The 24847-nt window shown below is 39.1% G+C and overlaps 1 protein-coding gene across 3 annotated transcripts in view; it reads right to left on the minus strand.

The window, feature by feature from the left end:
• Positions 1 to 24847, minus strand: part of SASH1 (SAM and SH3 domain containing 1) — a 655322-nt gene that overhangs the window by 232061 nt on the left and 398414 nt on the right. Inside the window, exon 1 of one of the 3 annotated variants that reach the window (XM_067466128.1) lies at positions 4681 to 4913. The exons of the other annotated variants lie outside the window; for them this stretch is intronic. Coding sequence (XP_067322229.1) covers positions 4681 to 4722 — 42 coding nt within the window. The 5' untranslated portion in view covers positions 4723 to 4913. Of the gene's footprint in view, positions 1 to 4680; positions 4914 to 24847 lie in introns of those variants that run through there. 3 annotated transcript variants of the gene reach the window in all.

Here is a 24847-nt window from a genome sequence, read left to right on the forward strand (position 1 = left end):
CAGGGACAACCTAGCTACGGTGATCCAGGTCACGGTCATCTCAAGACTGGACTACTGTAACGCCCTCTACATTGGCCTCCCTCTGTCGGTGATTCGGAAGCTCAAGTTGGTACAAAACGCAGCTGCTCGGCTTCTTGCGGGAATTCCGATGAGATGCCACATAACACCAATCTTACTACAGCTGCATTGGTTACCAATTGAGCACCGGATCACTTTCAAAGTGATGGTACTCACCTTTAAGGCCTTGCATGGTCTGGGGCCAATGTATCTGAGGGATCGTCTCACCCCCTACCAACCCCAGAGATCCCTCCGTTCTGAGGACCAAGATTTATTGGAAGTCCCCAGTGTCAAGACCTTGCGTCTAACGGCAACCAGATGCAGAGCCTTCACAGCAGTGGCGCCATCAGTCTGGAATGCTCTGCCACCTGAAGTTCGTGCCGTGCGGGACTTACCAGCTTTCCGCAGGGCTTGTAAGACATACCTGTTCCGACAGGCTTTTAATGTTTGATACTGTTGTTTTTAAATTTTTTAAAATTGCTTTTAAACTTTGTTAGATTTTAGCTATTCTTGTAAGCCGCTCCGAGCCCCAGGGGAGTGGCGGCATATAAGTTTAAATAATAAATAAATAAATAAATAAATAAATAAATAAACTTGAGAAACTGCAAGTCACTTCTGGTGAGGGAGAATTAGCTGTCTGCAAGGGCATTGCCCAGGGGATGCCCAGATGTTTCACCATCTTATGGGAGGCTTCTCTCATGTCCCCGCATGAGAAGCTGGAGCTGACAGATGGGAGCTTGCCCTGCTCCCCAGATTTGAACTGCCGACCTTTTGGTTAGCAGTCCAGTTGGCACAATGATTTAACTGATTGTGCCACAGGGCTCCTTAATGCAAGGAGTTAAGAATTCAAGACACAGCAGGCAGAGTAAAGCTTCACTATGAATCCAAAAAATTCAAAAGTGATGCTATATGGAAGGTGTTCAGATTCTAAAACTACACACACAGAGAGTTTCTTAAAGATCAACCTGTGTCACCAATAATAGCGAATCCTGGAAACTTAACTATCCAAACCAGCCTTCTCCATCCTGCTGCCTTCAACATTTATTGGAAGCCCCGGCCAATATCTTATGGCAAGCATTTCGCACACACAAGCGCTCTTCAAAATTATTATAAGGACACGAGCATTCAGATCAGTTTCTAATAGTTACTGTAACCTTCCTCATGGCTTTGATGACAAGGAAATTGTAAATTGTAAAATCATTTTCCCAAAGCATAAGTCAAAGCCTGCTCTGTGTTGATTGTGGGAGGAATCAAGAAGAAGAATGGAAACTCTAGGCAAGTAGGAATGAATGGACATAGCTCAAGATGGCTGGCATTAGGCAGTGCGGGAGGGAGTGCACACAAGCCATTTGGCAGCACAGCTCACATTCATCAAACAAGAGACAATACAAAGTTTCATTCTGAGCCCTAGTGATATGAACACAGTGTTACATGAAAGGATATTAAACTACTTATGTTGAGAGCAGCCCCATGATCAGTCTGGGGTGAGTGGGAGCAGAACTGCAACAGCTCTGGTCCAGCATGAACTGGCATCCATTTCATTGTTATGAACACCTCTCCTCCACTGCTTACCCTTCAGCCACATTCCCTCAAGGATCAAGACAGCAGGAAGTGACAGCTGCTGCGTTCCACATCAGTGAGGGGCAAATCCATCCTACGTTCAGAGAACCTGAACTTCATTATTGAAAGCAGATAGCTTCTTTAAAGTCCAGACCAAACCCTAACATGGATTTACTACCTCACTGCATGGAATCTACAAGATGTCGCTGAGGCCCATCTACACTGCCGTATAATCTGATCCCAGATTATCTGCTTTGAAATGGATTATATGGCAGTGCAGACTAATATAATCCAGTTCAAAGCAGATAATCTGGGATCAGAAACTGGATTATATGGGAGTGTAGATCCAACCTGAGAGGAAGTCGAGAGTTTTCCTTAAATGTGGGAGTGATTACTGGAGCGCTCCTCCTTCCCGTGACTGTATAAAAAGTGAAAGGAATCACCACGTGACTAAACTAGCAAGACTTTTCACAGTTTGAACAACTGGAAATCCAGCAGACATTTCTCTCTATCTGTTTGATGAAGATGTTCTTGCCACATCTTATGTTCTGGCACCAAGGCGAATGTCCCACTACTAGGGTTAGAAAATGGTTAATATGGAGCGCTTGACCTACAACTGAATAAAAAACGAGAAAGAACCTGGTTCAACCCAAGAGACATTCTTTTGGGTACATGACCCAAACTCTGTTACCCTCTGAAGGAAAAGTACTGAGACATGATTGGGCTCCACTTCTAAGATGAATACTATGACTCAGCATGTACCGAAAGAAATCATTTCTCCTCTTTGTTTTGATGTGGCAGCATTTGATGATAAACAATAATTATTGCTATGAGGCACTGAGCTTAGATAGTTACTTTTTGACTCCACCTGTAAACATGGCTGGAGGATTTTAAGTGGTTTAGTAAAGTGCACCATGCAGTTTTTAAAGAAGTCATGTAACTTATCTAGACTATAAACAAACAGTGTTTGGAAGTTATTAGTGGATTATTGAAGGCTTTCATGGCTGGAATCACTGGGTTGTTGTGGGTTTTTCAGGCTATATGGCCATGTTCTAGAAGCATTCTCTACTGATGTTTCTCCTGCATCTATGGTAGGCATCCTCAGAGGTTGTGAGGTCTGTTGGAAACTAGGAAAATGGGGTTTACATATCAGTGGAATGTCCAGGGTGGGAGAAAGAACTCTTGTCTGTTGGAGCTAGGTGTGACTGCATAGGGAAGCTGATGAGGAAACACAACATACAGACCCACTAAGAAAATCCAACGAATGCTACATTCAGCGAAGGACAAGAGGGATCCCCTCACCTCTGTCTACCATATATCATGCAGCTGTGGACAAGTCTACATAGGGACCACCAAACGCAGCATTGCCCAAGCATGAATCAAGGAACATGAAAGGCACTGCAGACTAATTCAGCCAGAGAAGTCAGCCACAGCAGAACATCTGATGAACCAACCTGGATATAGCATATTATTTGAGAACACAGAAATGCTGGACTACTCTAACAACTACCATGTCACGCTACACAGACATTGAAGTCATTGAAATCCACAAGCATATGGATGATTTCAACAGAAAGGAAGAAACCATTAAAATGAACAAAATCTGGCTGCCAGTATTTAAAAAAACTCTAAAATCAGGACATTAAATAAAGAACAAATTCCAGACAAATTCCAGACAAATAAAGGGGAATTCCAGACATGAAACAATCAGGGCCAACTAACACCTCCCACAAAGGATTCCCCCAGACAGGAAGCAGCCAGGCCTTGAAGCTGCAAGTCTATGCAATGATAATTAAGGTGATTAATTGCAACACTTGCCTCCAACAGATAAGAGTTTTTTCTCCCACCCTGGACCTTCCACAGATATATAAATCCAATTTTCCTAGTTTACAACAGACCTCACAACCTCTGAGTATGCCTGCCATATATGCAGGAGAAATGTCAGGAGAAAATGCTTCTAGAACATGGTCATATAGCTGGAAGTTATTAGTTATAAGAATTATTGTTGCTGTAAACCTTGAAGTTATTTCTGACCTATGGAGACCATAATGCTAACATATCATAGGACTTTCTTGGCAAGATGTCCTCTGAGGGGGATTTACCTTTGCTACCCTTTGAGGCTGAGAGAGTATGAATTGCCTGGGGTCACCCAGGGGGTTTTCAAGGCCAAATGTGGATTTGAACTATGGTTCAACTTGTAGTCTAGTGCTCAAACCACTATACCACTGCTGCATAAGTCACATAGTTCCCTAGGAGCAGATGGCAAAATAACATAATGAATTGAGGAGGCACTACTGACTGGCAGCAGGGTGGGCTGAGGTCTTTAATCTGTTCATTAAGGCCACATTGAGACACCTTCAGATACATTTTGGATATATTTTTTATATTTGGCACCCCTAAGGATTAACAGAAAAGTAACAAGTGAAATAACAGCTAAATAAATAATTAAATGCAAAACTATTTCACTTTATTGAAAGTGTAATAAAGCAACTACCTCTGTCCCACTTCACCGTCTAAATTCTATAATCCATCGACTTCTGCTTCACCCGCTCATCTCTCTAGGACAGATAACCCAGATATGAATTACTATTAGTATATAACATCTTCCTTTAGTCAGACCTGCTATATTAGAACTGCTTTGTCAAGGACAGACTGCAAATGCTTCAAAAGAAGATTTTAAAACATAAAGGGAAAAAAATAAAGAATTTTATCTAAATATTTTTTCCAAGAACTTCCACAGCTATTTTCAACTATTTTGTTTACGCTACCATAAGACTGCCATTTCAATCCGGACACAGGGAATTTCAACACATAATTCTTTTCTTTAATTGTTATATTCCATTCCTAAAAGAAACATCTAACATTCAAAACCAACAGAAAAATTAGTTAAAGTTTCCAGTCTGGAACGGAAACTAGTAAGCTCAGTTTATCTCTGATATAAGCAGATAAGAAGATCAATATGGCGGTTTGAAAACACCCTGCAGCATTCAAACACTATAAGTGCAGTCAATTAAATTTCTTCAGCCTGACAAATAAAGAGAAAAATACTTGCATTTTACTTACCCCTTCCCTTTCAACCATAGTTTTGGCAGCAAAATGATCCATAATAAAGAGAAAATGCGAACAATCTTTTCCACTTTAGGAAGGAAACATTTTACTGATAGAAGAAGATTATGAACAGAATACTTCTGAATACTTCCTTGAAGAAAAATGGCTAACTGGACTATGTGTTTTGAATGATCTGCAGAGTGGCATTTCGTTTAATGAATCAAATGTATGACTTGCTTGATTGAATGCTTGCAAACCCCGTAATAAGGGAAGGAGGAAAGGCTACACATCCTCAAGCATTATTCACATTTGGGCTCAAGTTACAATGCGTCATTCTGCTTTCAGCCACTCCTAAATATATCTACAGTAGTGCCAAGCCCAGCTTTCTAGTATGTTTTCAGGAAGGAAACTGGAGGAAAGAAAACTTCAAGCCAGCAATTCTGCTTGAAATTGCTTCCATGTCACTGTTTAATGTAGGTGAAATTATACGGCACATTAACCTTGCATTCAGTTATGTAAGAAGAAATAGCTTTGAATCTCTTAGAATCATGGTATTGGAAGGAGCTACATGGGTCATCAAACTCAATGCTGGATACTCACCTAAAACATTCCCAGCGTGTAAAAGGTTCATGCAAGAATCTTGCATGAATAAATAATAATGATAAATCTTTATTTGAATCCTGCCACCATCTCCCTGAAGGGACTCAGGCGGCTAACAAAGCACTCCAAAGTGTCGCACATAACATAAAAAGCAATTACATAAACATCAAAACAATAAATACATAAGCAGACACCCATAAAATATCATATAGTAAAATTAAAATTCTGAATTCATAAAATGCAGTCATAATTGCGGATAAAACTGACTGAATTCAATTAAAAAAAACAGTGTCAAAGTGTAGCCGCCAGGTCCTCAGGCTAACACTTAAAATCTACTCAAGATCAAAGGCTTGTTTTAAAAAGCCATGTTTTTATATTGGATCAGAAAGCCTGAAAAGAGGGGGCTAACCTAATCTCTCTAGGGAGGGCATTGCAGAGCTAGAGGGCCACCACCGAGATGGCTCTTTCTCACCCCTACCAACTGTATTTGAAACAGTGGTGGAACCAAGAGAAGGGCCTCCCTGGCAGATCTCAGAGTCTGCGCCCCTTAGAACCTGGTGTCCCACACTTCGCATCAGCCACATTGCCTGCCTCGCCGGGAGGGTGTTCACATTGGGGCAGGGGGAAAAGTGGTGCGCACATCATGCGAACAGGTTCCCCCATAGACTGGCACACAGGAAGCCTCCCGTGTTACCAGTGTGGCAGTGAAACACCAGTTCCTCCCCTCTGAACCCATGGTGCTGGCATGACTTTATTTGATGTGAGCTGGCTGGCTCCATGGGTGACCGAGGCTAGATTGGCCCTTGCCACAATCTAGTCTATCTTGAAATAGTCTTTTTCTTCCTGTCCTTTTCCAGGGCCAATGCCGGGGGTTGGTGGTTGGATGGCTGGGTTTAAAGGTTCTACCCCCCCCCCCCCGAAAGGGTTCTACCCCCTGAAACCTGGTTTACTTAAGATTTTAACTGGTTAACCAAGTTATGAGTAAACCAGGTTTCTTTTTTAACCTGACACATTTCAGGACAGGGTTGAACTTTTAAGCCCGACCCTCACCCCTTGTAACTTGTTTTAGCATAAGTTATAGTAGTGCTTCTAGGCTATGCAGTTATCTTCAACAATTTTAAGCATGATTCTATGACAAGGAGAATGAGCTTTAATGGGAGGCCATTTTTCCTATCTTTTGCTTCATCCAAAGGTCTATTAGAATTGCAACATTCCCTGAGCAGCAACTATAATGAGTAACACAGGGGTTTAACCAGTAGGTCATCCGTTTTGCTCACTTGTTTGGGATAGGGATATTATAATAGAACTGGCACATGTCTCTACTTGTTCTGAATCTGATCAGACTATAAATCTTATAATTGTTCATTGTGAAGAGCTGGGCATTTGTTCAAAAGGGGGATCCAGCATGTCTATAACAGCAAAGCTCCACATTTTTTTTGTAAATGGCGAAACTTCAATTTGTCAGGAAATGAATTTTTTTTAGTTTCCCCCCACCCTTTGAAATCTGCAGCCAAGCAACTGACTCTCTCTTATTTTCCCTTACATTTTATAAAACACAGACAACATTGTCTCTTTGCAAAGAATGGTGAACCCTCTGGCCTTGCCAATTAGAGTCAGGATGTCTACACTGCTTTATTTATTGTGCAGAACTGGAGGAATATTGTAGGCAAAGGAGCTTCAAACATTTCCTTTAAGGGAGCTCTTTAATTCAGTCCTTGATCATTTGCTTTTACCAACCCTTTATCAAATTGAACAACAGTTTTTTTTTATTGAACTTTGTTTTCAGTTCTTTAATTGAACAGGGTATATAGGCTTTTTTGGACCAGTAACTATGTTCAGAAGTATAAAAATCCTGATCTGTACCCTGACCAGGAACAATTTAATTATTATAAAAAAAATGAAAGCATTCAAATACTTCATCCATGATTAGTAATCTGCTCCTCTACTGCTAAGCAATAGGAAAATGTCGATGAAAATGAATCAAAATTATCACATTACAAGCAGCTTTACCTCCAAGCAAACATTCATACATACGTATAGTTATGGCTGATGCTGGTGTTAAAAAAATATGTAAGAGTTTTATATCCTTACCAAGTTTTTGAAGTATTCTAAGCAATGGTAAAGAAAAATAGATAGCAAATCTCCCAATATCCTGATTTTTCTTTTTTGCCTGAGCTTATCTGATGAGGAAATGGGTTATTTTCTCAAGATCACACTGTCCATCCATCAAACTTTTTTATGCTTGCTGAAAATAAGGCAAAGTAATTCAGCAAAAAGTTTGGAGTTCAATCACAGCCTTTTGAACAACTCTAGCAAAGGCTAAGAAATAAATCATCTTTATGCTCCATTTTGCAGCACATTTTTATTGATCTCACAAAAAAGGTTTGAACACTTTGTGCACCAACTCAGCATCCTTGATCATACTCAACATGGAGATCCTTAAAACCCCTGAGCATCCAGTTGCTTATATAAGCAGGAAGGTCTAATCATTTTTTACAATTGAGTAGGGACTTTTTTACTACAACTAAAGGCTGCATCACATGATCTGTACTTACAAGCAAACATTCATAGGATTGTTTCTGTCAAAATGGCTTTTATTGAGTCCTTTAGAAAAGAAAAGAAACAGTCCTTGTTCCAAGATACAAGAGAAAGTGCACACCAATAGTAATCAGAACAAACACTTGAAAAGGTGCTTGTGTTTTAGCTTAGTTACAGTAGTGATTCTAGGCTATGCAGTGATCTTCAACAATTTTTAAGCATAATTCTATTGACAGGAGACATGATAGCCATGTATAAATATGTGAGGGGAAGTCATAGGGAGGAGGGAGCAAGCTTGTTTTCTGCTGTCCTGGAGACTAGGACGCTTCAAACTACAGGAAAGGAGATTCCACCTGAACATTAGGAAGAACTTCCTGACTGTGAGAGCTGTTCAGTAGTGGAACTCTCTGCCCCGTAGTGTGGTGGAGGCTCCTTCTTTGGAGGCTTTTAAACAGAGGCTGGATGGTCATCTGTTGGGGGTGCTTTGAACGTGATTTTCCTGCTTTTTGGTAGGGGGTTGGACTGGATGGTCCACGAGGGCTCTTCCAACTCTATGATTCTATGATTCTAAGGTAGTCTGGTTTTGTAACTGGCTGTCACTATTCGATTTCTGCTTGGTGACTATATTTCCAAAGACTACTAGAGCAGATTTAATTCTTTAGAAAGATAAATCAATTTTTAATAATAATTTGCAGCTGCACTTACGTTCAAAACATAAAATTGGCATAACATTGTCCCAGCAGTTGATGTTGATGGTTTTACTTATGATTTGAATGGAACAAAAACTGAATTGTAGCACACACAATACTTAAAAATATTTTGCAAATAAAATAGATTAAATGCAGCAATTTGGAAGAAAACAAATACAATCCAAATGCACACATATGTGTACTTCCAAACACACACACACACAAATCCAAACTGTATGTTCAGGAGATAACTAGATAAATTGATGAATTGGGTCAAAATCTTTATTAAGTTCCTTGTTTTGGTCCCATGGATAACGTTGGTGATTTGTGATCAAGAAGGGGAATTGTACAGCTATAAAAATGATTTTTGTTGCTGTTTGTTCAGTCGCTTCAGACTCTTTGTGACTTCATGGACCAGCCCATGCCAGAGCTCCCTGTCGGCCATCACCACCCCCAGTTCTTTCACGGTCAAGCCAGTCACTTCAAGGATACCATCCATCCATCTTGCCCTTCGTCAAAAGACAAGTAAAATGGTTGCATATGTTTGCATTGTTGGAAAAGTAAAAGATTATTGTTGTTTGTTCCCCTGTTGTCATATGTGCACTTTATGCAACAACAGCTGGCCTTTTACTAGTCATTCTATTCAAATATTTCTGCAATTTGTTCTCCTAAAGTTTCCACTCAACTGGTTGTTTTCACAGCCATTAGCTGTATACTGGTACCAAATACCAAAAGAGGTGCGTTTTTTATTGATACTTAGCAGTTTAAAGTTAAGACAGTCTCTTTGACAAGAAATACAAATTGGCTTCTCTGACCTTGTAATACAGATTTTCAAAAATAAATGAGTGGAGCTAATTGGCGCATTCCCCTCAATCTCTCTTAAACTGCCATCTTCGATTTTAATGCATTGTATTACTGTACTAGTAATGCAGAAACTTGCTGAGAACATATTACCATAGATGTCAAACACTATGGAAAAACATTTATGACACAAAGTCAAAAGGAGAAGGAACTGATGGGATGAGAATGCCTTGTCAAAATGTCTTTTTACATAAGTTATAGATGTAGAAAACAAAATCATTAGGACTGTTCAAGCAACAAATGATATCTAGTCAATGTCTTATGCCTGTTTGTGGCAGAGTGAGATTACTCCAGCAGTTCTATGTTTACTTCTAGAGGTTGACAAAGGGTGAATCTACACTGGTGGGTAAATCTACTGGTAGGATGGTGTTCACAAGGTCCAGCTGGGCCAAGAGTGCATCAGCCTTAATGGACCATTACCTCACCCTCTATATTGCCATTGCTGGTCCCAGCCATCCATAGAATTCAGTGTGAACTCCTGGATGTTGTGGACCCCTGTTCTGACACCAGCAGAAGTGCTAAGTGGCTTATCTTCCATCCAATCCTGACATTATCACTGGCTGAACCTCTGTTCATACCAATGGCCTTTAAGTTTTTGCTTCAGGGTTCATTTATGGACTATCAGAGAGGCAAGGGTCAAGGAGCATTTTGATTAAGTGTAGAATTGATAATACACTCAAGTAATAGAAAACTAAGGAAAATGAGTGTAGTTGGAATGGGTGACAAATGGAGAGAGAGCGTAGAAGCAAGTAAGGCGTAGGATGAAATAAACCTCTTTTAGAGGGATTTAAGACATTAAAAGGGGATGCCTCTCTTCTTCTGCCTGTAGTTCTCTCTAAAACCCACCCTTCAAAGTCTGCCCTTCAAACAAAAAGTCTTAGGGTAGCTTACATGTAGTTAATTTGACAGTTCCTCGGGAAACTCAAGGAAAAAAGGATGACAGGAAAATTCTTCTCCCTCAAAAGTGAGCTGATAGTTGTTAAGGCACAGGGAATAAACAACTAGGATAGTTGTTAAATGAAATGGAGGTTGGAAAGGACATGGGCAGAAAAAACCCAGCTTTGCATTTTGACCCCATCTGCAGAAGAACTCAGAGCGCTTCTATACTGTAAGCATAATAAATCCAAGACAAACATATTCCATCAGTATCTCTAGACCTAAGAGGTAATGAAATGAAGCAAATCAAAGGAATTGACTATACTAACTTCAAAATACCCACTAGGTCAAAAACTGCAGCATGGTTTTTTGGCTTTTATTGTCTTGATATAGCATTTTCCTCATCCCCCTCCCAAAGCTGTAGATTGAAGGAAACAAGCAGTGAAGGCATGCTCCTATAGAGAAATAACATCCAGGCACATATTTACACATTTTGCACATTTAGGCAACACAGAGCAGAAATCTTGATATTTGCAAAATTATAGCTTCATTTTTATATTTGTTCTGCAATTTTGGATGCAATTTTGATGTCAAGAATAATAAACAAGAAGAGATTAACTAGAGCAGTGGTTCTCAACCTGGGGTCCCCAGATGTTTTTGGCCTACAACTCCCAGAAATCATAGCCAGTTTACCAGCTTTTAGGATTTCTGGGAGTTGAAAGCCAAAAACATCTGGGGACCCCAGGTTGAGAACCACTGAACTAGAGTCATATTTTACATTGCACATTGTGAGGCTAAATCTGACATGAGAAACGAATTCTTTTAAAGCTGTACTGCTTTCAAATGTAAAATTAATTCAGAAAGCTTGAGACTAATATCAAAGCCAAGCAAGGTTTTTCTCCCACATTTTGAAACTATGTGAGAAATACATATATGAGATTTAACCACTACACACTTGGTGTTGTATGCCCAGGTCATATAGCAATCCTGATATGAACCTATCCTGGGGGTTCATGGCAGAATTTCTTCAGAGAGGTTTTAACATTACTATCCGCCCAAGAGAATGTGACTTGCCAAAAGTCCCCCCTTAAATTCTCATGGTTGAGCAGCAATTCAAACCCTGGATTTGTAGTGTCTTAGTCCAATTCTCAGACCACTACTCCATGCTATAACCATTGGATAGTTATGCCAATATAATCACTTGAGTCAAGCCTTTGTGTCTGCATTGCATTGTTGATTATGAGATGTCAGGTCCTGCCTTTAGGAGATACCTGAGACTGCTATATATGGTACTCTTTTATTAATGTACCTGGAAATATATAATCCATATTTACAAAAGTCAAATATGATTAGAAATGAAAAAGATCAAAATCCAAAATGGTATATTTAAACAGCAGCTGGATACATGCTTTTATCTTACTGAGATGGGTCAGATGAACATGGCGAGGACATCAAACTTAATTGACCATGATCGATATAAAATGACTGGCAAAACACCAGTGAGCTAGCCCAACATGACTTTGTTATGTTTTCTCTTAATATTTACCTTTACTATTTAAGTGTATAATGGTGTCACAACCTGGGAATATAATAACAATAAGAATAATAAAGCAATGGAGAAAACAAATCATTGCATACTTTTATCACTGTTCTTATGTTCAATAAAAGCAGAGTACAATTCTGATTTTATTGAACATTTTTACTGATAGTTACTATTCTGATTTGGAGGGATAGCAGAATTATTTTGAAAAACTAAAACTGAACCAGATAACTATACATGTTTATTCTGAATTATGTTTTATTACTATGTTATATTTATTTACTTTATAATATTATATTTTATTCTATATTGGTTAGAATAACTATGCTAGCATGTGAGAAGGCTATGCAGCACTATTATTTATTTACTTACTGTATTTGTATACCACCTTTCTCAGCCAATCGGCGACTATAGCAGTAGCAGAGGTAATGTGGCCACATTAGACATGTAGTAACTATGGGAAGGAGGGATAATCCTAAATGCTGACTTACTTGAGAGAGGAAACTGTACTGCTGAATCCTATGCAACTGGGCAAATCGTAGGCTGCTTCTCTTGTGACAGAGATACTCCCCTCCCCCATCTCCTTCCCCTACCCATGTTGCTTGAGAAAGTGCTTATGTCAGTGTAACACACAATTGCACCAGTATAAATCACCATTTATGCTGTGCTTTCAGTAGATGTTCCAGGCAGTATTGGCTTCAGTTTTTGGTATGTTTAGGCATCTGCTGACACACATGCCCACACACATGCAAGGCCCTGCTGTTCCACCTTCAGGCTACTCATGCCTATTCATTGCACTCTCTGAGTCAGCAAGTCGTAATTAGATGCAGCATCACTATCCAGTTATGTTGCACTCTCTTATCTGGCAGTTTTACAGAGGGCCCAGAAGGGGCAATGCATAAGAATAAGGACAGGGTGACACAATAAGGAGAGAGATGAATGAGAAAGGTGTCATGGAAATCATCTCATTCAAGGCTCCCCCAAAAATTGGAATCAGCTCCATTGCTGAAAGTCCCATGAGAGGGAAGCCTTTCATTCCAGCTGCTTGACCATCTACCATAAGTGTTTCCACAGTGTATACCAAAAGAAGCTTAACATCCTATGAAGGGCAGAGATTATGAGTAGCAAGCTCAAAGGACATCCACTTGGAATGAATTCTGTATATAAGTGCAGCATACATGCTCAATGCTGCATAGGGTAAGGTAAAGGTTTTCCCTTGACATTAAGTCCAGTTGTGTCCAACTCTGGGGGTTGGTGCTCATCAAAATTTCTAAGCCAAGGAACCGGTGTTGTCTATAGACGCCTTAAAGGTAATGTGGCTAGCATGACTTCCTGTCAGAGCTGTACCTATTGATCTACTCACATTTGCAAGTTTTCGAACTGCTAGGTTGGCAGAAGCTGGGGCTCACAGTGGGAGTTCACGCCACTTTCTGGATTTGAACTTGCAACCTTTTGGTCAGCAAGTTCAGCAGCTCAGTGCTTTAACCCACTGTGCCGCCATGGGCTCCAATGCTGTATAAGCAGATGGGGAAAGCATGCAAAGAGGTTTAGTTGGAACTAGAAGACACCACAGAAGCACCACACAAGATAGGGGGTATGAGTATATGTATAGCAAAAGGCAGAAAAACTATTAGAGGCTAATGAGGTGGCAAAGTTGCTTAGTTAAAGCCCAGGGAGTCGTATGGACAAGCCCAGAGACCAATATGTATGGATCCTAGAAATCTCTTCTTGTTTTGTGTATTTTTGGCAAGTCAGGCCAAGTGGAATCAGCAGACTACTTGAAAGCCCTGAGAGAATTAGACTAATCACCCTGGCCTTCTTCTCTGAAGCCACAGCAGGGAGCAGAAAACAGGGGACTCTTGGGGCAAGTCCTTGCCAACCATGACACATACAGGAATGTGAACTAATTCATTCTAGAATTGGGCTAGAAGGCACTTTCAAATATTAGAAAATCCATCTTGAAAACCAGGCACAGGCTCCAAAACGGGAATGAAGGAACCAGAGCTCCTCTGAAAGAATCTGGGAAAACTGGGTTGCCAAGATTTCTATGTATTTGAGTCTCCTGAGGAGTTATCAATCAGTGCATGATCAAACTCTAAGAAAGATTAAGATAGTGATAGCTACTGAACCCTTCCAAGATGACTTCGATCTACCCTGCAATAAAGGCTGCCTGCAATTTACGCTATGCACATTTATTTGGCAGTAGGCTGCACTGAATACACAACAAGCATTTCTTAGTACACATTGTGCTTGCTAAATGTCTGCATATGTAAGTATGTTTGAAGAGCAGTGGCGAGGAAAAATAACTTGTCCTTCCTCTGCAAGTACCTGTAATGAGGCAAAATGATCAACAACCTGCCTGCCAATGTGAAGGCCCCACCTTAAAAACAGCTCTGGGTCACTGGAATGTGGTTGACTCTGAAATAGCAGCTTAGTATGTTATTAACAATTCAGGCTCATTAGTAATTAAGCCTCTGTGTTCAGTACTAGGTGCAACTTTGCCTACCATAGAAGGGCAAAAATAATAACAATTTATATGCAAATCCTCTTAGCCCTTTCACATTTTGCCAAAATAACAGCAAAATTAAAGGAACTCTATAATGTGGGTTGACTAGTTTTGCTAGTGCATAGCCTCGGTAATGAAAATGTTATTTAGCCAATTATAGGGAGTAGGACCAGTGCGCTCCAAAGGCCACTAAAGGCAGACAGGTGTGCACAGCAACCTACTTAGCAGCTTAGCAGGGATATTCATTTATGGTTCTCCACTAGATGGCAGTAAATGTTTGTTAAGTTTCAGGGATAAAATAACAATTATAAACAAAAATGTACTGAACAGAATTTGTTCTTCACATTCTTTAAAGGTTAATGGATTATTAAATTATGTTTACATAGTAGGTTACTGAACAGTTGTAAATATTGTGCTTCCAGTTTGCAGGACCCTTCTTGCTTGTCTTTATGAAACTTTACTGGATATTGTCTGTCTGGGAAGGCAGCAGTTTTGCTTCAGAGCACAAGATCTCTGTGTGTGCAAAATGCAATTATCTTGACATGGTTCCAAATCACACCATCCATGGCAAACAGGCTACACTCTCCTCTCCAGCCAAGCGATCCCTGTCCCTGGTCCCATTACTATCTCTCCCTTTGCCTCATTCTTTCATGCTCATATCTCCTTACCTGAGAGTCCAAGAGATGTTTCTCATGTCAGCCATCATTTCCCTTTTAGTTTCATGCCTTATACTGAGGCAAGCTGCTGTATACTGAGACTTTCCTGTATTCCCTCTAACACTATATAGAAACTATATAAGGCAAGCTGCCTTATACTGAAATTATACTATGACCATTTATCATAGTACTATCTATTTTCATTGGTAATGGTTGGAAAGTTACCTCACAACCCTTATAAATGCAACATTTAGTTCTTGATAGAGAAAGGGCCAAAACTAACAAAATGAAGTTCAACAGGGACAAATGCAAAATACTCCACTTAGGCAGAAAAAATTAAATGCAAAAATACAGAATGGGGGATGCCTGGCTCAACAGCAGTACGTGTGAAAAAGATCTTGGAGTTTTTGTGGACAACAAGTTAAATATGAGCCAACAATGTCATGCAGCAGCAAAAAAAGCCAATGGGATTTTGGCCTTGCATAAATAGGAGTCTAGTGTCTAGATTCAGGGAGGTCATGCTACCTCTTTATTCTGCCTTGATCAGACCACACCTGGAATACTGTGTCCAATTCTGGGCACCACAATCAAAGGGAGATGTTGACAAGCTGGAATGTGTCGAGAGGAGAGTGACTAACATGATCAAGGGTCTGGAGAACAAGCCCTATGAGGAGCACCTTAAGGAGCTGGGCATGTTTAGCCTGCAGAAGAGAAGGCTGAGAGGGGACATGATGGCCATGTATAAATATGTGAGGGAAAGTCATAGGGAGGAGGGAGCAAGTTTGTTTTCTGCTGACCTGAATACTAAGATGCGGAATAATGGCTTCAAACCACAGGAAAAGAGATTCTACCTGAACATTAGAAGAACTTCCTGACTGTGAGAGCTGTTCAGCTGTGGAACTCTCTCTCCCGGAGTGTGGTGGAGGCTCTTTCTTTGGAGGCTTGTAAGCAGAAGCTGAACTATCTGTTGGGGTGCTTTAAATGTGTTTTTCCTGCTTCTTGGCAGGGGGTTGGACTGGATGGCCCACGAGGTCTCAATGAGTAGGCTCCAATCCAGGACTGATTGACTAATTCATTAATTTACTGCCATTCTCCCAATGTGGTACCCAAAATGACTTATCGTACATCATAGATTAAAACTGAGCACTCCAAGATATGAATTATAATAGTAAAACACATTATCTAAAAAAGATTAAAATAAATTATCTCATTAAAACACCACTATATAAAAAGAATTTAAAAGCATTTAAAGCATAATACATGAAGATAGACATGAAATACAGCTATTACCTGAAGGAAGCCAGAGAAGAGGGACCAAGCTAGCTTGTCATGATAGGATGAGCTATAAATGAGTACATGTCCACCCCATTAAAGGTTATGCCACAATAAATCTGTTAGGCTTCAAAGTGTCGTGACACTCGTCATTTCCATTACTGAGTACAGAGTGGTATGACTTGTGCACAAATCAGCCCATATAAGCCAGAGATTTACTCAGTTATGGGTAACAGTTTTATTTTTATTTGTGAATAATAATAATATTAATTGGGTTGTTGTGAATTTTCCAGGCTGTATGGCCATGTTCTGGAAGCATCCTCTCCTGACGTTTCACCTGCATCTACACCAGGTATCCTCAGAGGCTGTGAGGTCTATTGGAAACTAAGAAACATGTGGAATGTCCAGGGTGGGAGAAAGAACTCTTGTCTTTTTGAGATATGTTAACAATATTTATTTATTAACAATATTTATTTATTTATTGTTCTCCATTAATATAGGCATGCAAGAAATACTAACATTTCTCCTGTTTCTAACTTTTGAAACTGGAAGTGCATTTGAGACTTTTTATGTCTCCAAACATGGATGTTTAAACAAGCATTCGGTTAATCCGTTGCAACGAACTTTGATGACTAAGGACTGGCAATCATGGACGACGAATTTTGGATTGTGTTTTTAGTTACGAGATGCTTGTGATTATTATTGGTGGCCCAATAATTTGTATTGTATATATGTTTTATGTTTTAAATTGAATACTGTTTTTAATTGTTGTAAACCGCAATGAGTCGCCGACTTAGGCTGAGATATTAGCGGTATACAAGCATATAAATAAATAAATAAATAAATAAATAAATAAATAAACTGAGGCTACAAAAAGACAGTTGATTATTTTCATTGTGCATCTAACACCTAATATTTGTAAATTATTTTAAAAGCTTTTTTTAAAAAAAACCCTGAAAATACCCTGCTTTTTAATAACCATAGTGAAAGTACTACCATGAGAAACACATATTAATTATAATTTGAAAGAGATATTTTAAAGAAAACCAAGTATATAAAGCATAAGCATTTTGGGCTGCTGGATATATTTATTTATTTATAATATTTGATTTATTGGATTGATATTTCACATTTTCCCCAAACTTAAATTCAACGTGGCTTTATATATATGGGTCTTTCCACTTTTTATGCCACTATATATATGTGTGTGTTATACACACATACACCAGAATTCTTTAATGCATGATTTCGCTAAAACAATCAGGATATTTGTGAGTAATCCAGCTTTAGTGCATGCTTTTGTGAAGATATTTACAATGTCATCACTATCAGCCATCTGGGCGCTATTAGGTCCTCTAAACCTTGTGGCTGACAGACAATCATGGTGAGAGTTAAGCTTCTTTCAAACCAAACTGATATCAAAGTGGAGCTTTCAGAAACTTCTTATCTTCTGGTTGACCTTGAAGCCATTGATGATGCTTCACAGGAATAACAGAAAAATGAATTGGTGAAATACCAGATAGTCTGAATGTTGGATTAAACTGTGTACACAAAGTATGTGTGCTTAGAAGGGTATGCTCAGATGTTTTCATCCTACTTTGTATTGTTCTTTCTTGCTTCTATCCTTGAGAAAGGGATTTGGACAGGTTTTCCAACATTCTCAAAACCAAGCAGTAGCTGCTATTTTCACATAAGAAGAACTTGGCTAGTAGTTCATAAATCAGAGTTGACTTGAAGGGACTTAACAACAACTAGGGCCCCTTCCATACAGCTGTATAAAATCCACATTGAACTGGATGATATGACAGTGAAGACTCAGATAAACCAGTTCAAAGCAAATATTGTGGATTATCTGCCTTGATATTTTGGGTTATATGGCTGTGTGGAAGGGGGTCTAAGATTCAGCTTGTTTCAAACACAAATTAGCACTGATCCTGCTTAGTCTCCAAGAGCAGATAGGACTTTGGCAGAAAAGGCTAAAGACCTTGTGACCTACTGCTCTCATAATTTCATAGCACTGAGCCATAGGAGTGAAAGTGGTGTCAGACTGCATTAATTCCAGGATATATTCACCCAAGGACTTAGGAATCACCTAGCATGCAACTATACTCTAAGAATGTATGCTGTTTGTTAATACTTAGAATATAATTATTCAGGAATCCTGGGATTTGTAGTTTGGGGAGACACCATCTCACTTTGGCAGAGAAGGCTAAAGAGCTTGTAGAACTATACCTACCAGGATTCCATAGCACTGAACCAGGAACATTAAATTGGCATCAAGCTGCATTCATTCTACAGCATAGATTCACTCAAGCGACCCCATCAGACAGGGCTGTTTTTCGAATATGTATGCTCTTCCAGCACTAGCTGACCCATGAAGCCTGTTGGCTCCCATCTCATGGTGTATGAGATGAGAGCAGGGCTTTGTGGGCCATGTAGAGTGAGCTGGTGCATGCTGCCATGATGGCAACATGGGAGGCTTTCAGTGTTGTCCAGGAAGCAGTGGAGGGAAGCTGTGCAGTCGATGCCCCCCCCCCCCCATGGGATCAGTTTCCTGCCAAGCCATAATGCATGGTAATTCCGGCTGTCTGAGGTCAAAAGAAGCTGAGGCAGGATGAAAAGGGGAGGCTCCTTGAGGGAAGAATTACCTATTGCCTCGGTTTTCCTTTCTGTTGCTAGAAGATTTGGTGTCCTAACACTTGGTTTTAAAGAAACAATTCTAAGCTCACTTTTTTTTTTTGCCAAATTACAGAGTGCACATTTTGCTGCTGAACGTTACATTTGTCAGCAAATATGTTTTTTGGTTTCAGGGTTTTGAAAATTGAAGTGTGCATTAGATTTGATGTTGCACTAGATAAATATGGAGATAACAGTTTCCAGGCCTGTAGCGAGAGGGGGGGGGGGGTTAGGGGTTCAACCCCCCCCTGAAATGTTTCAGATTTTTTTAAAAAAAACACCTGGTTTACTCATGAATTTTAACTGGTTAAGAGTCCCTCCAGAACTGTAAGCACTATCTCAAGCAAATATTGACAATTTATTCACACTGTCATTACTTGCAGCAATAGCCGATGTAGTGAAGCAACCAAGTTGGGGGTGTGTGTGTTGAATGCTCTCATTAAGGAGGCCAGACTTGATGGAGGTGGTTGATAGGGGTGGAGCTGCAGGCTATAGAAGGCTGCTCTGCCCTTGCTATGCTCTTTGCTTCAGCGTGAACTAGGAGGCAGGTTTCAACACACCCCCCCGTGAAATTTCCAACCCCCCCCCCCAAATGTCAACCCCTCCTGAATTTTTTTTCTGGCTACGGCCCTGACACTTTCTATTGGTCCCCCTACCACCATTGCAGGCACAATTGGCACAATTGGTGATGACATGAGAGAGAGCCTTTTTGGTGACCTTTCCCAAGTTGTGGAATTTTGTTCCACAATAAGTTCATTTGGTTGCTTCCCTATTGTTGTTCTACTGTCATGCAAAGAGCTTTTTATTTCTTTCACCTATGTTTTAAAACATAATTGTTGCTTAATTTTTCCCAACTTATGGATTTTTTAAAAAGTTTTACTTTGTTTAATTCATTGTAAGCCACTTTGAATCCTGTGCCTGGAGAAAGAGGAAATGTAAAAAAGACAGACAAACAGTTAAATAAATAAATAAATAAATAAATAAATGTCATGCTATTCCTGTCTCCAGAATTAGGATATCAGCAGCTTTCTCTTTATATATTACAGCATTTCTCAACCTGGGGTTGGAACCTTTGGGGGGGGGGGTTCACGAGAGGGTTTTAGAGGAATCACCAAAGACCATCAGAAAACATATATTTCTGATGATCTTAGGAACCTCTTTGGCAGAGAAGGCTGAAGATCTCTCTGCCTGTCCCTCTCTTCCTTTTCGGAAACCTCTCAGCCAAATATACAGTATGAAGTAGCAATGAAAATAATGTCATGGTTGGGAGTCACCACAACATGAGGAGGTTGCTGCATTAGGAAGGTTAAGAAACACTGAAATATGGGAAACCATTCATTCCAAAGACTGAGATGAAAACTTTTTGGTTTGAAAAATCTTGATACTTCACAGTAATGTTTTTCTTTTCATTGCTGGGGGCTCAGATTATTTATACAAGGATCAAAACATGCTGAGTTTGCCTCCACATCATATTTATTTGGGGAAAAAGTTAAACATAACCCACAAGCAGATAGTCTGTGTCTCTAGAGATTAATTAAAATTCTTGTCCAGCTTTCCGTTGGTTTTAAAAAAAGCAATACTAGCTTTTTCATATATTTATGGCTCCAGAATAATTCTCAGAACACGCAGAAGGTTTTTTTTAAAGGAAACTATTAGCAACAAATAAGAGTCAGACTAGAGGATTAAATGACGGAAACAGAAACTTTAATTTGTGTGATAAATATATTAGCAAATCAGCTTACACTAAAAAATGCAAACAGCATGACTGAAATTTGCTATACACTGCAAAATCCAGATCTAACCAAATGGGGAAAAAGCAGCTGGGACTATATACAAACAGGCAGTCACATAATCAGTACTAAATCATGCTTCTTAGGACTGGAAAGAGGATGCATGAATGCTAGGTACTTCAGATTTACATCAGTATCAATGAGAAACTATTTTGAAATTCATGCTAACACTGTTCAATACTATCATGAGGTATTTTTAAAACGCCCAATTATTTTAGACACTGTGATACTCTGACATTCTCATGATGATGATTAGGCATCAGCCCAATTCTAATGTGTGAAAGATCTTCTTACGTTCTCTATTTATTAAAAGATGATGAGGGAATTATAGTACAGTTAGGATTATGTCGTTTCATAGCCATCTGGATAGCTAATATATGTCAATGTAGTTGCACAGAAAACAAACAAATGGGATCCCCCGCCCCCTCAACATGTTGGTATTTTGTAAATGTTTCTGAATGAATGCATCCCAGAACAAGATAGCAAGAAGGGACCCTCCTTGTTATCTTTCTACAAGCATGAAGACTTTTTGATAGGCTTTTGAAGACTGAAAGGAAAAGACCTGGTATTGGATTTCCAATGTCTGATTTAATTCTTTGATTGTTTAATTACATTTTAAACTTCTGTTTGCTGTGAATTTTGAGCTATGTTTGATTTCATGGTTGTAGGCCACTTTGAATGCTGAATTGAGAAAAAGGCAGGAAATAATATTGTATTTCTTCAATTTCAAGATGCACTTCCCCTCTCCTCCATACAAGCATCTCTAAAATGGGGTGCACCTTAGAACTGCATGTGCTTATATCTATATCTATACCGTAAATCTTTTTTGTTGGTAGAAGTGAAATTAGTGTGCATGTTACAATTGGTGGCATCTTAGAATCAAAGAACTACAGTAATAGTAACAGCAGCAGTAAGAACTACAGCACTTCTTGTATTGTTACACCTTGTTTGGCACTAAGACGAAAAGTGAGGTATGTACCAAGTGCCTTTGCACTGTTTTGCATATGTTGTCATCCTTTCTCACATTGATTATTGGGATGTGGGTTCTAGACAATGGATCTGAGTGACATTTTAGTTCCTCTCTCAACAGCCTTATATTCAGACTGGGCAGAGTTGGAAAATAAGATACAGATGGAAGTAAAACTTTCTCATTTGTATATCTTCTTGTGAGATAACTATTCTAAGACAGAGAAATTAAACTTATGGTTTCATATAACTATGCTCTAATCTACCCACTAAGATTTCAACTGAGTCTGTGTTTTATGCCTTAGGTGAATGGGTTAGAAATGGGAGCTTCCTAATATGGTCATAAAATCTACAGATAAAGAACAATCTAGGTTTGGAACATACAGGGCAAGTCAAATCCTGCTATCATTCAAACCATTTCAGAAAGAAAATCCTGAATTCAAGTTGATTAATACTATTGTAGCTTCACTCTCAGTTTGGTTTAAATCAATAGGACTGAAGTATTCAACTTGAAAGTGCAACCCTCAACATTGAACACACAAAGTCTAATTTGGTGTGGTAGTTCCAACTTGTGCTTTATTATGACCTGGACTGGAATATTGCACTTTCTCCAGACTTTAGCAGTATAATTCTTTTTGGCAAGGTGTGGGGAGGTTTGTAGCTCCCAGTATTCTCCATTTTGGATTTTCAAGGTGAAAAGTTCTCAATCCTCACCTCCAATTCTGTATCACATCTACCATCCACAGTAATCAGAAACAAAATTATCGTTTACGGATATTACAAAAATGTATTAAGATTAACTGGTCCCACAATGACTGATACTGCAGTATATCAACCATGGCCTAGTCATTGTGGCATTAGGAGACTCTTCTGCAGCTGGGCCATCAAGTAACATTGTGGAAATTACTAATTTTAATGATGCTATAAAAGTTATGGCACTTTATAGGCATATATAAATATATACAATCTCTGCTTTCAAAATGTTGCAGTGACAATTTATTTAAAAAGAGCTTGGTAATTTGGTTTATAGTTGAGTTTGGAACATATCTGTTATGACTGAATAAAAGTTATGTCCCAAAACCATCAAAGCCAGTTCTAGACAAACAAAATACCATAATTAATTTTAAGTATTTAAAAATGTAAACACGAAGCTAGGAGTCATATCCTCTAATGATTATTAGAAGAATAGTAATCATTCAATTTGGGTAACAAACTACATAATTTCAGATTCTACCTTATTTAACTTGTCTTTTTTTTTTAAAGTTGACAGCTCAGGATAAACTTGAAATGTCAAAATGCAGAATCATTGAAATCACCATTTCAAATCAATTTGAGGACAGGGTTTTGATACCAAAATCCATGGATATTCAAAAACCATTATATAAAATGGTGTAGTAAAATGGTATCCCTTATATAAAATGGGAAACCAAGGGTTGCTTTTTGGAGTTATGATGAATGTTTCCAGGCCAAGGATGGCTGAATTAATGGGTGCAGGATTGGTGAACACTGTAGAAAAGAGCCAATCAGTTGGTTTGACTATTACAGCTTAGCAAAGAAAATAAATCATGCAAACACAACAGCAAGATTGAAATTAGCATGAAATAATATCAAGGCCAGCCAAAGCCAACAAGAGTGGCCACAGCAGTCCAGTAATAGCTTGGGACCTTTGGGGTGGAGGTCTTCTCTTCACCATATTAGATGCCCTGTGGTTGGTTATATCTCTTCCAAAGAAGAACCAAGAGAAACAGAAAAGAGCCAGGGAATGACCAGGGCCCATTTTAACATTAGGCTGAGGAAAAGGTGTTGACCTCAGGCAGTACATTTTGGGTGCAATGGAAGTGCAGGAAAATGTTAGCTGCTTAAATGATTGTTCTTGCATTTTTTTTCTGCTAGGCTGGGGAGAAAGTCATCTGTGGACTGTCTGGCTTATGTAGAGTACCAATAGGTTGTACAGAGCCAGTATGATGTCAAGGCTTGGTGTAATAATAGGGGTCCAGAATATAAGACTGAACTGTGGAAACCATTGTGTTATCTTGGGTAAGTAAAACTCTCTCAGCTTCAGAGAAAGGCGAAGGTAAATCTTTTCTGAATAACCCTTGTCAATAAAATCTGACAAGAGTCAACTTGATGGCACATCACAAGAAGGAAGAGGAGGAGGAGACCTATAGATAGATCAGACATCAAGCAATAAAACAGTATTTGAACCAAAGCATGGAAAAATTACTTTGGAGATCACAGTTTCCAGAAACCACTAACCAGAAGTGGGATTCTAGGAGTTATAATATAAAAATGGTTTTCTCAGTCTATAACGTGTTTCCTGAAATTGTGTACATCATCTTCTAGTAAGTAGACAACAAGGCTTCTATTAGCCCTCATTTTACTGTCAGCCCATTTTTGTCTTTGTCTAGTGGTTTTGGAATTGAGGAAGAAAGACTTGTTTTGGAAGACAAAAAATCCTGTACTACTTTTCTAGAATATTTCCTCAAATGCTCTGTATTGAACTCCTAACTGCAACTCATATGTTCAGAGAAAAAATGTTGGATCATTATTACTGATCAGTTATTAACATCGAATACAGCTGAAAAATTCTCTGCTATGCTGCAATCCATTTTAATAAAATGATAAAGAGACAGTATTAATTAAATAATTCATGCAGCACTAACAGCAGAGTTCTGTTATTTAGGTGTCACTGGCAGTTCCGTTGATTATGCATGTATGAAATTGTGTGTGCTTGCATGTGTGTGTGCGTGCATGCGCGCGCGCACACACACACAGTGTAGATTTGTTTCTGAATTCTGCTATAATCCAGAGTGACAACCATGGCAGACAATTAGAAAAGCTTGTCCAGAGGACAAAGAATTGACAAAGTTTATATTTGGGAATCCTTGGAAATTCCCATCTGCAGTAAAACTCATCTATTTTCTCTCAAACAAAATGGAAAGGGCTGCTGTGTTTTGTAAGAATGATGTGCTCCTTTTGCAAAACAGTTGTGATATGTCAACTGCCTTCAGTGCTGATTATTCCAAAGGCATTACTGCCTCAGCCCACTGGAATTTCAATGCTAATTTGTGCAGGGTGACAGCCATTTGCATAGGGGTGACAGTAAGTTTAATCTCTGCACCCATGACTTACATCTTTGTTTCCAGAAAACCTTCTACCCTAGAGAAGCAAGATTTGATTTAATTAAGAATCTTAAAATTCTTGGGATGACA

Source organism: Anolis sagrei, chromosome 1 (genome assembly GCF_037176765.1).
Source record: "Anolis sagrei isolate rAnoSag1 chromosome 1, rAnoSag1.mat, whole genome shotgun sequence".
NCBI lineage: Eukaryota > Metazoa > Chordata > Lepidosauria > Squamata > Dactyloidae > Anolis > Anolis sagrei.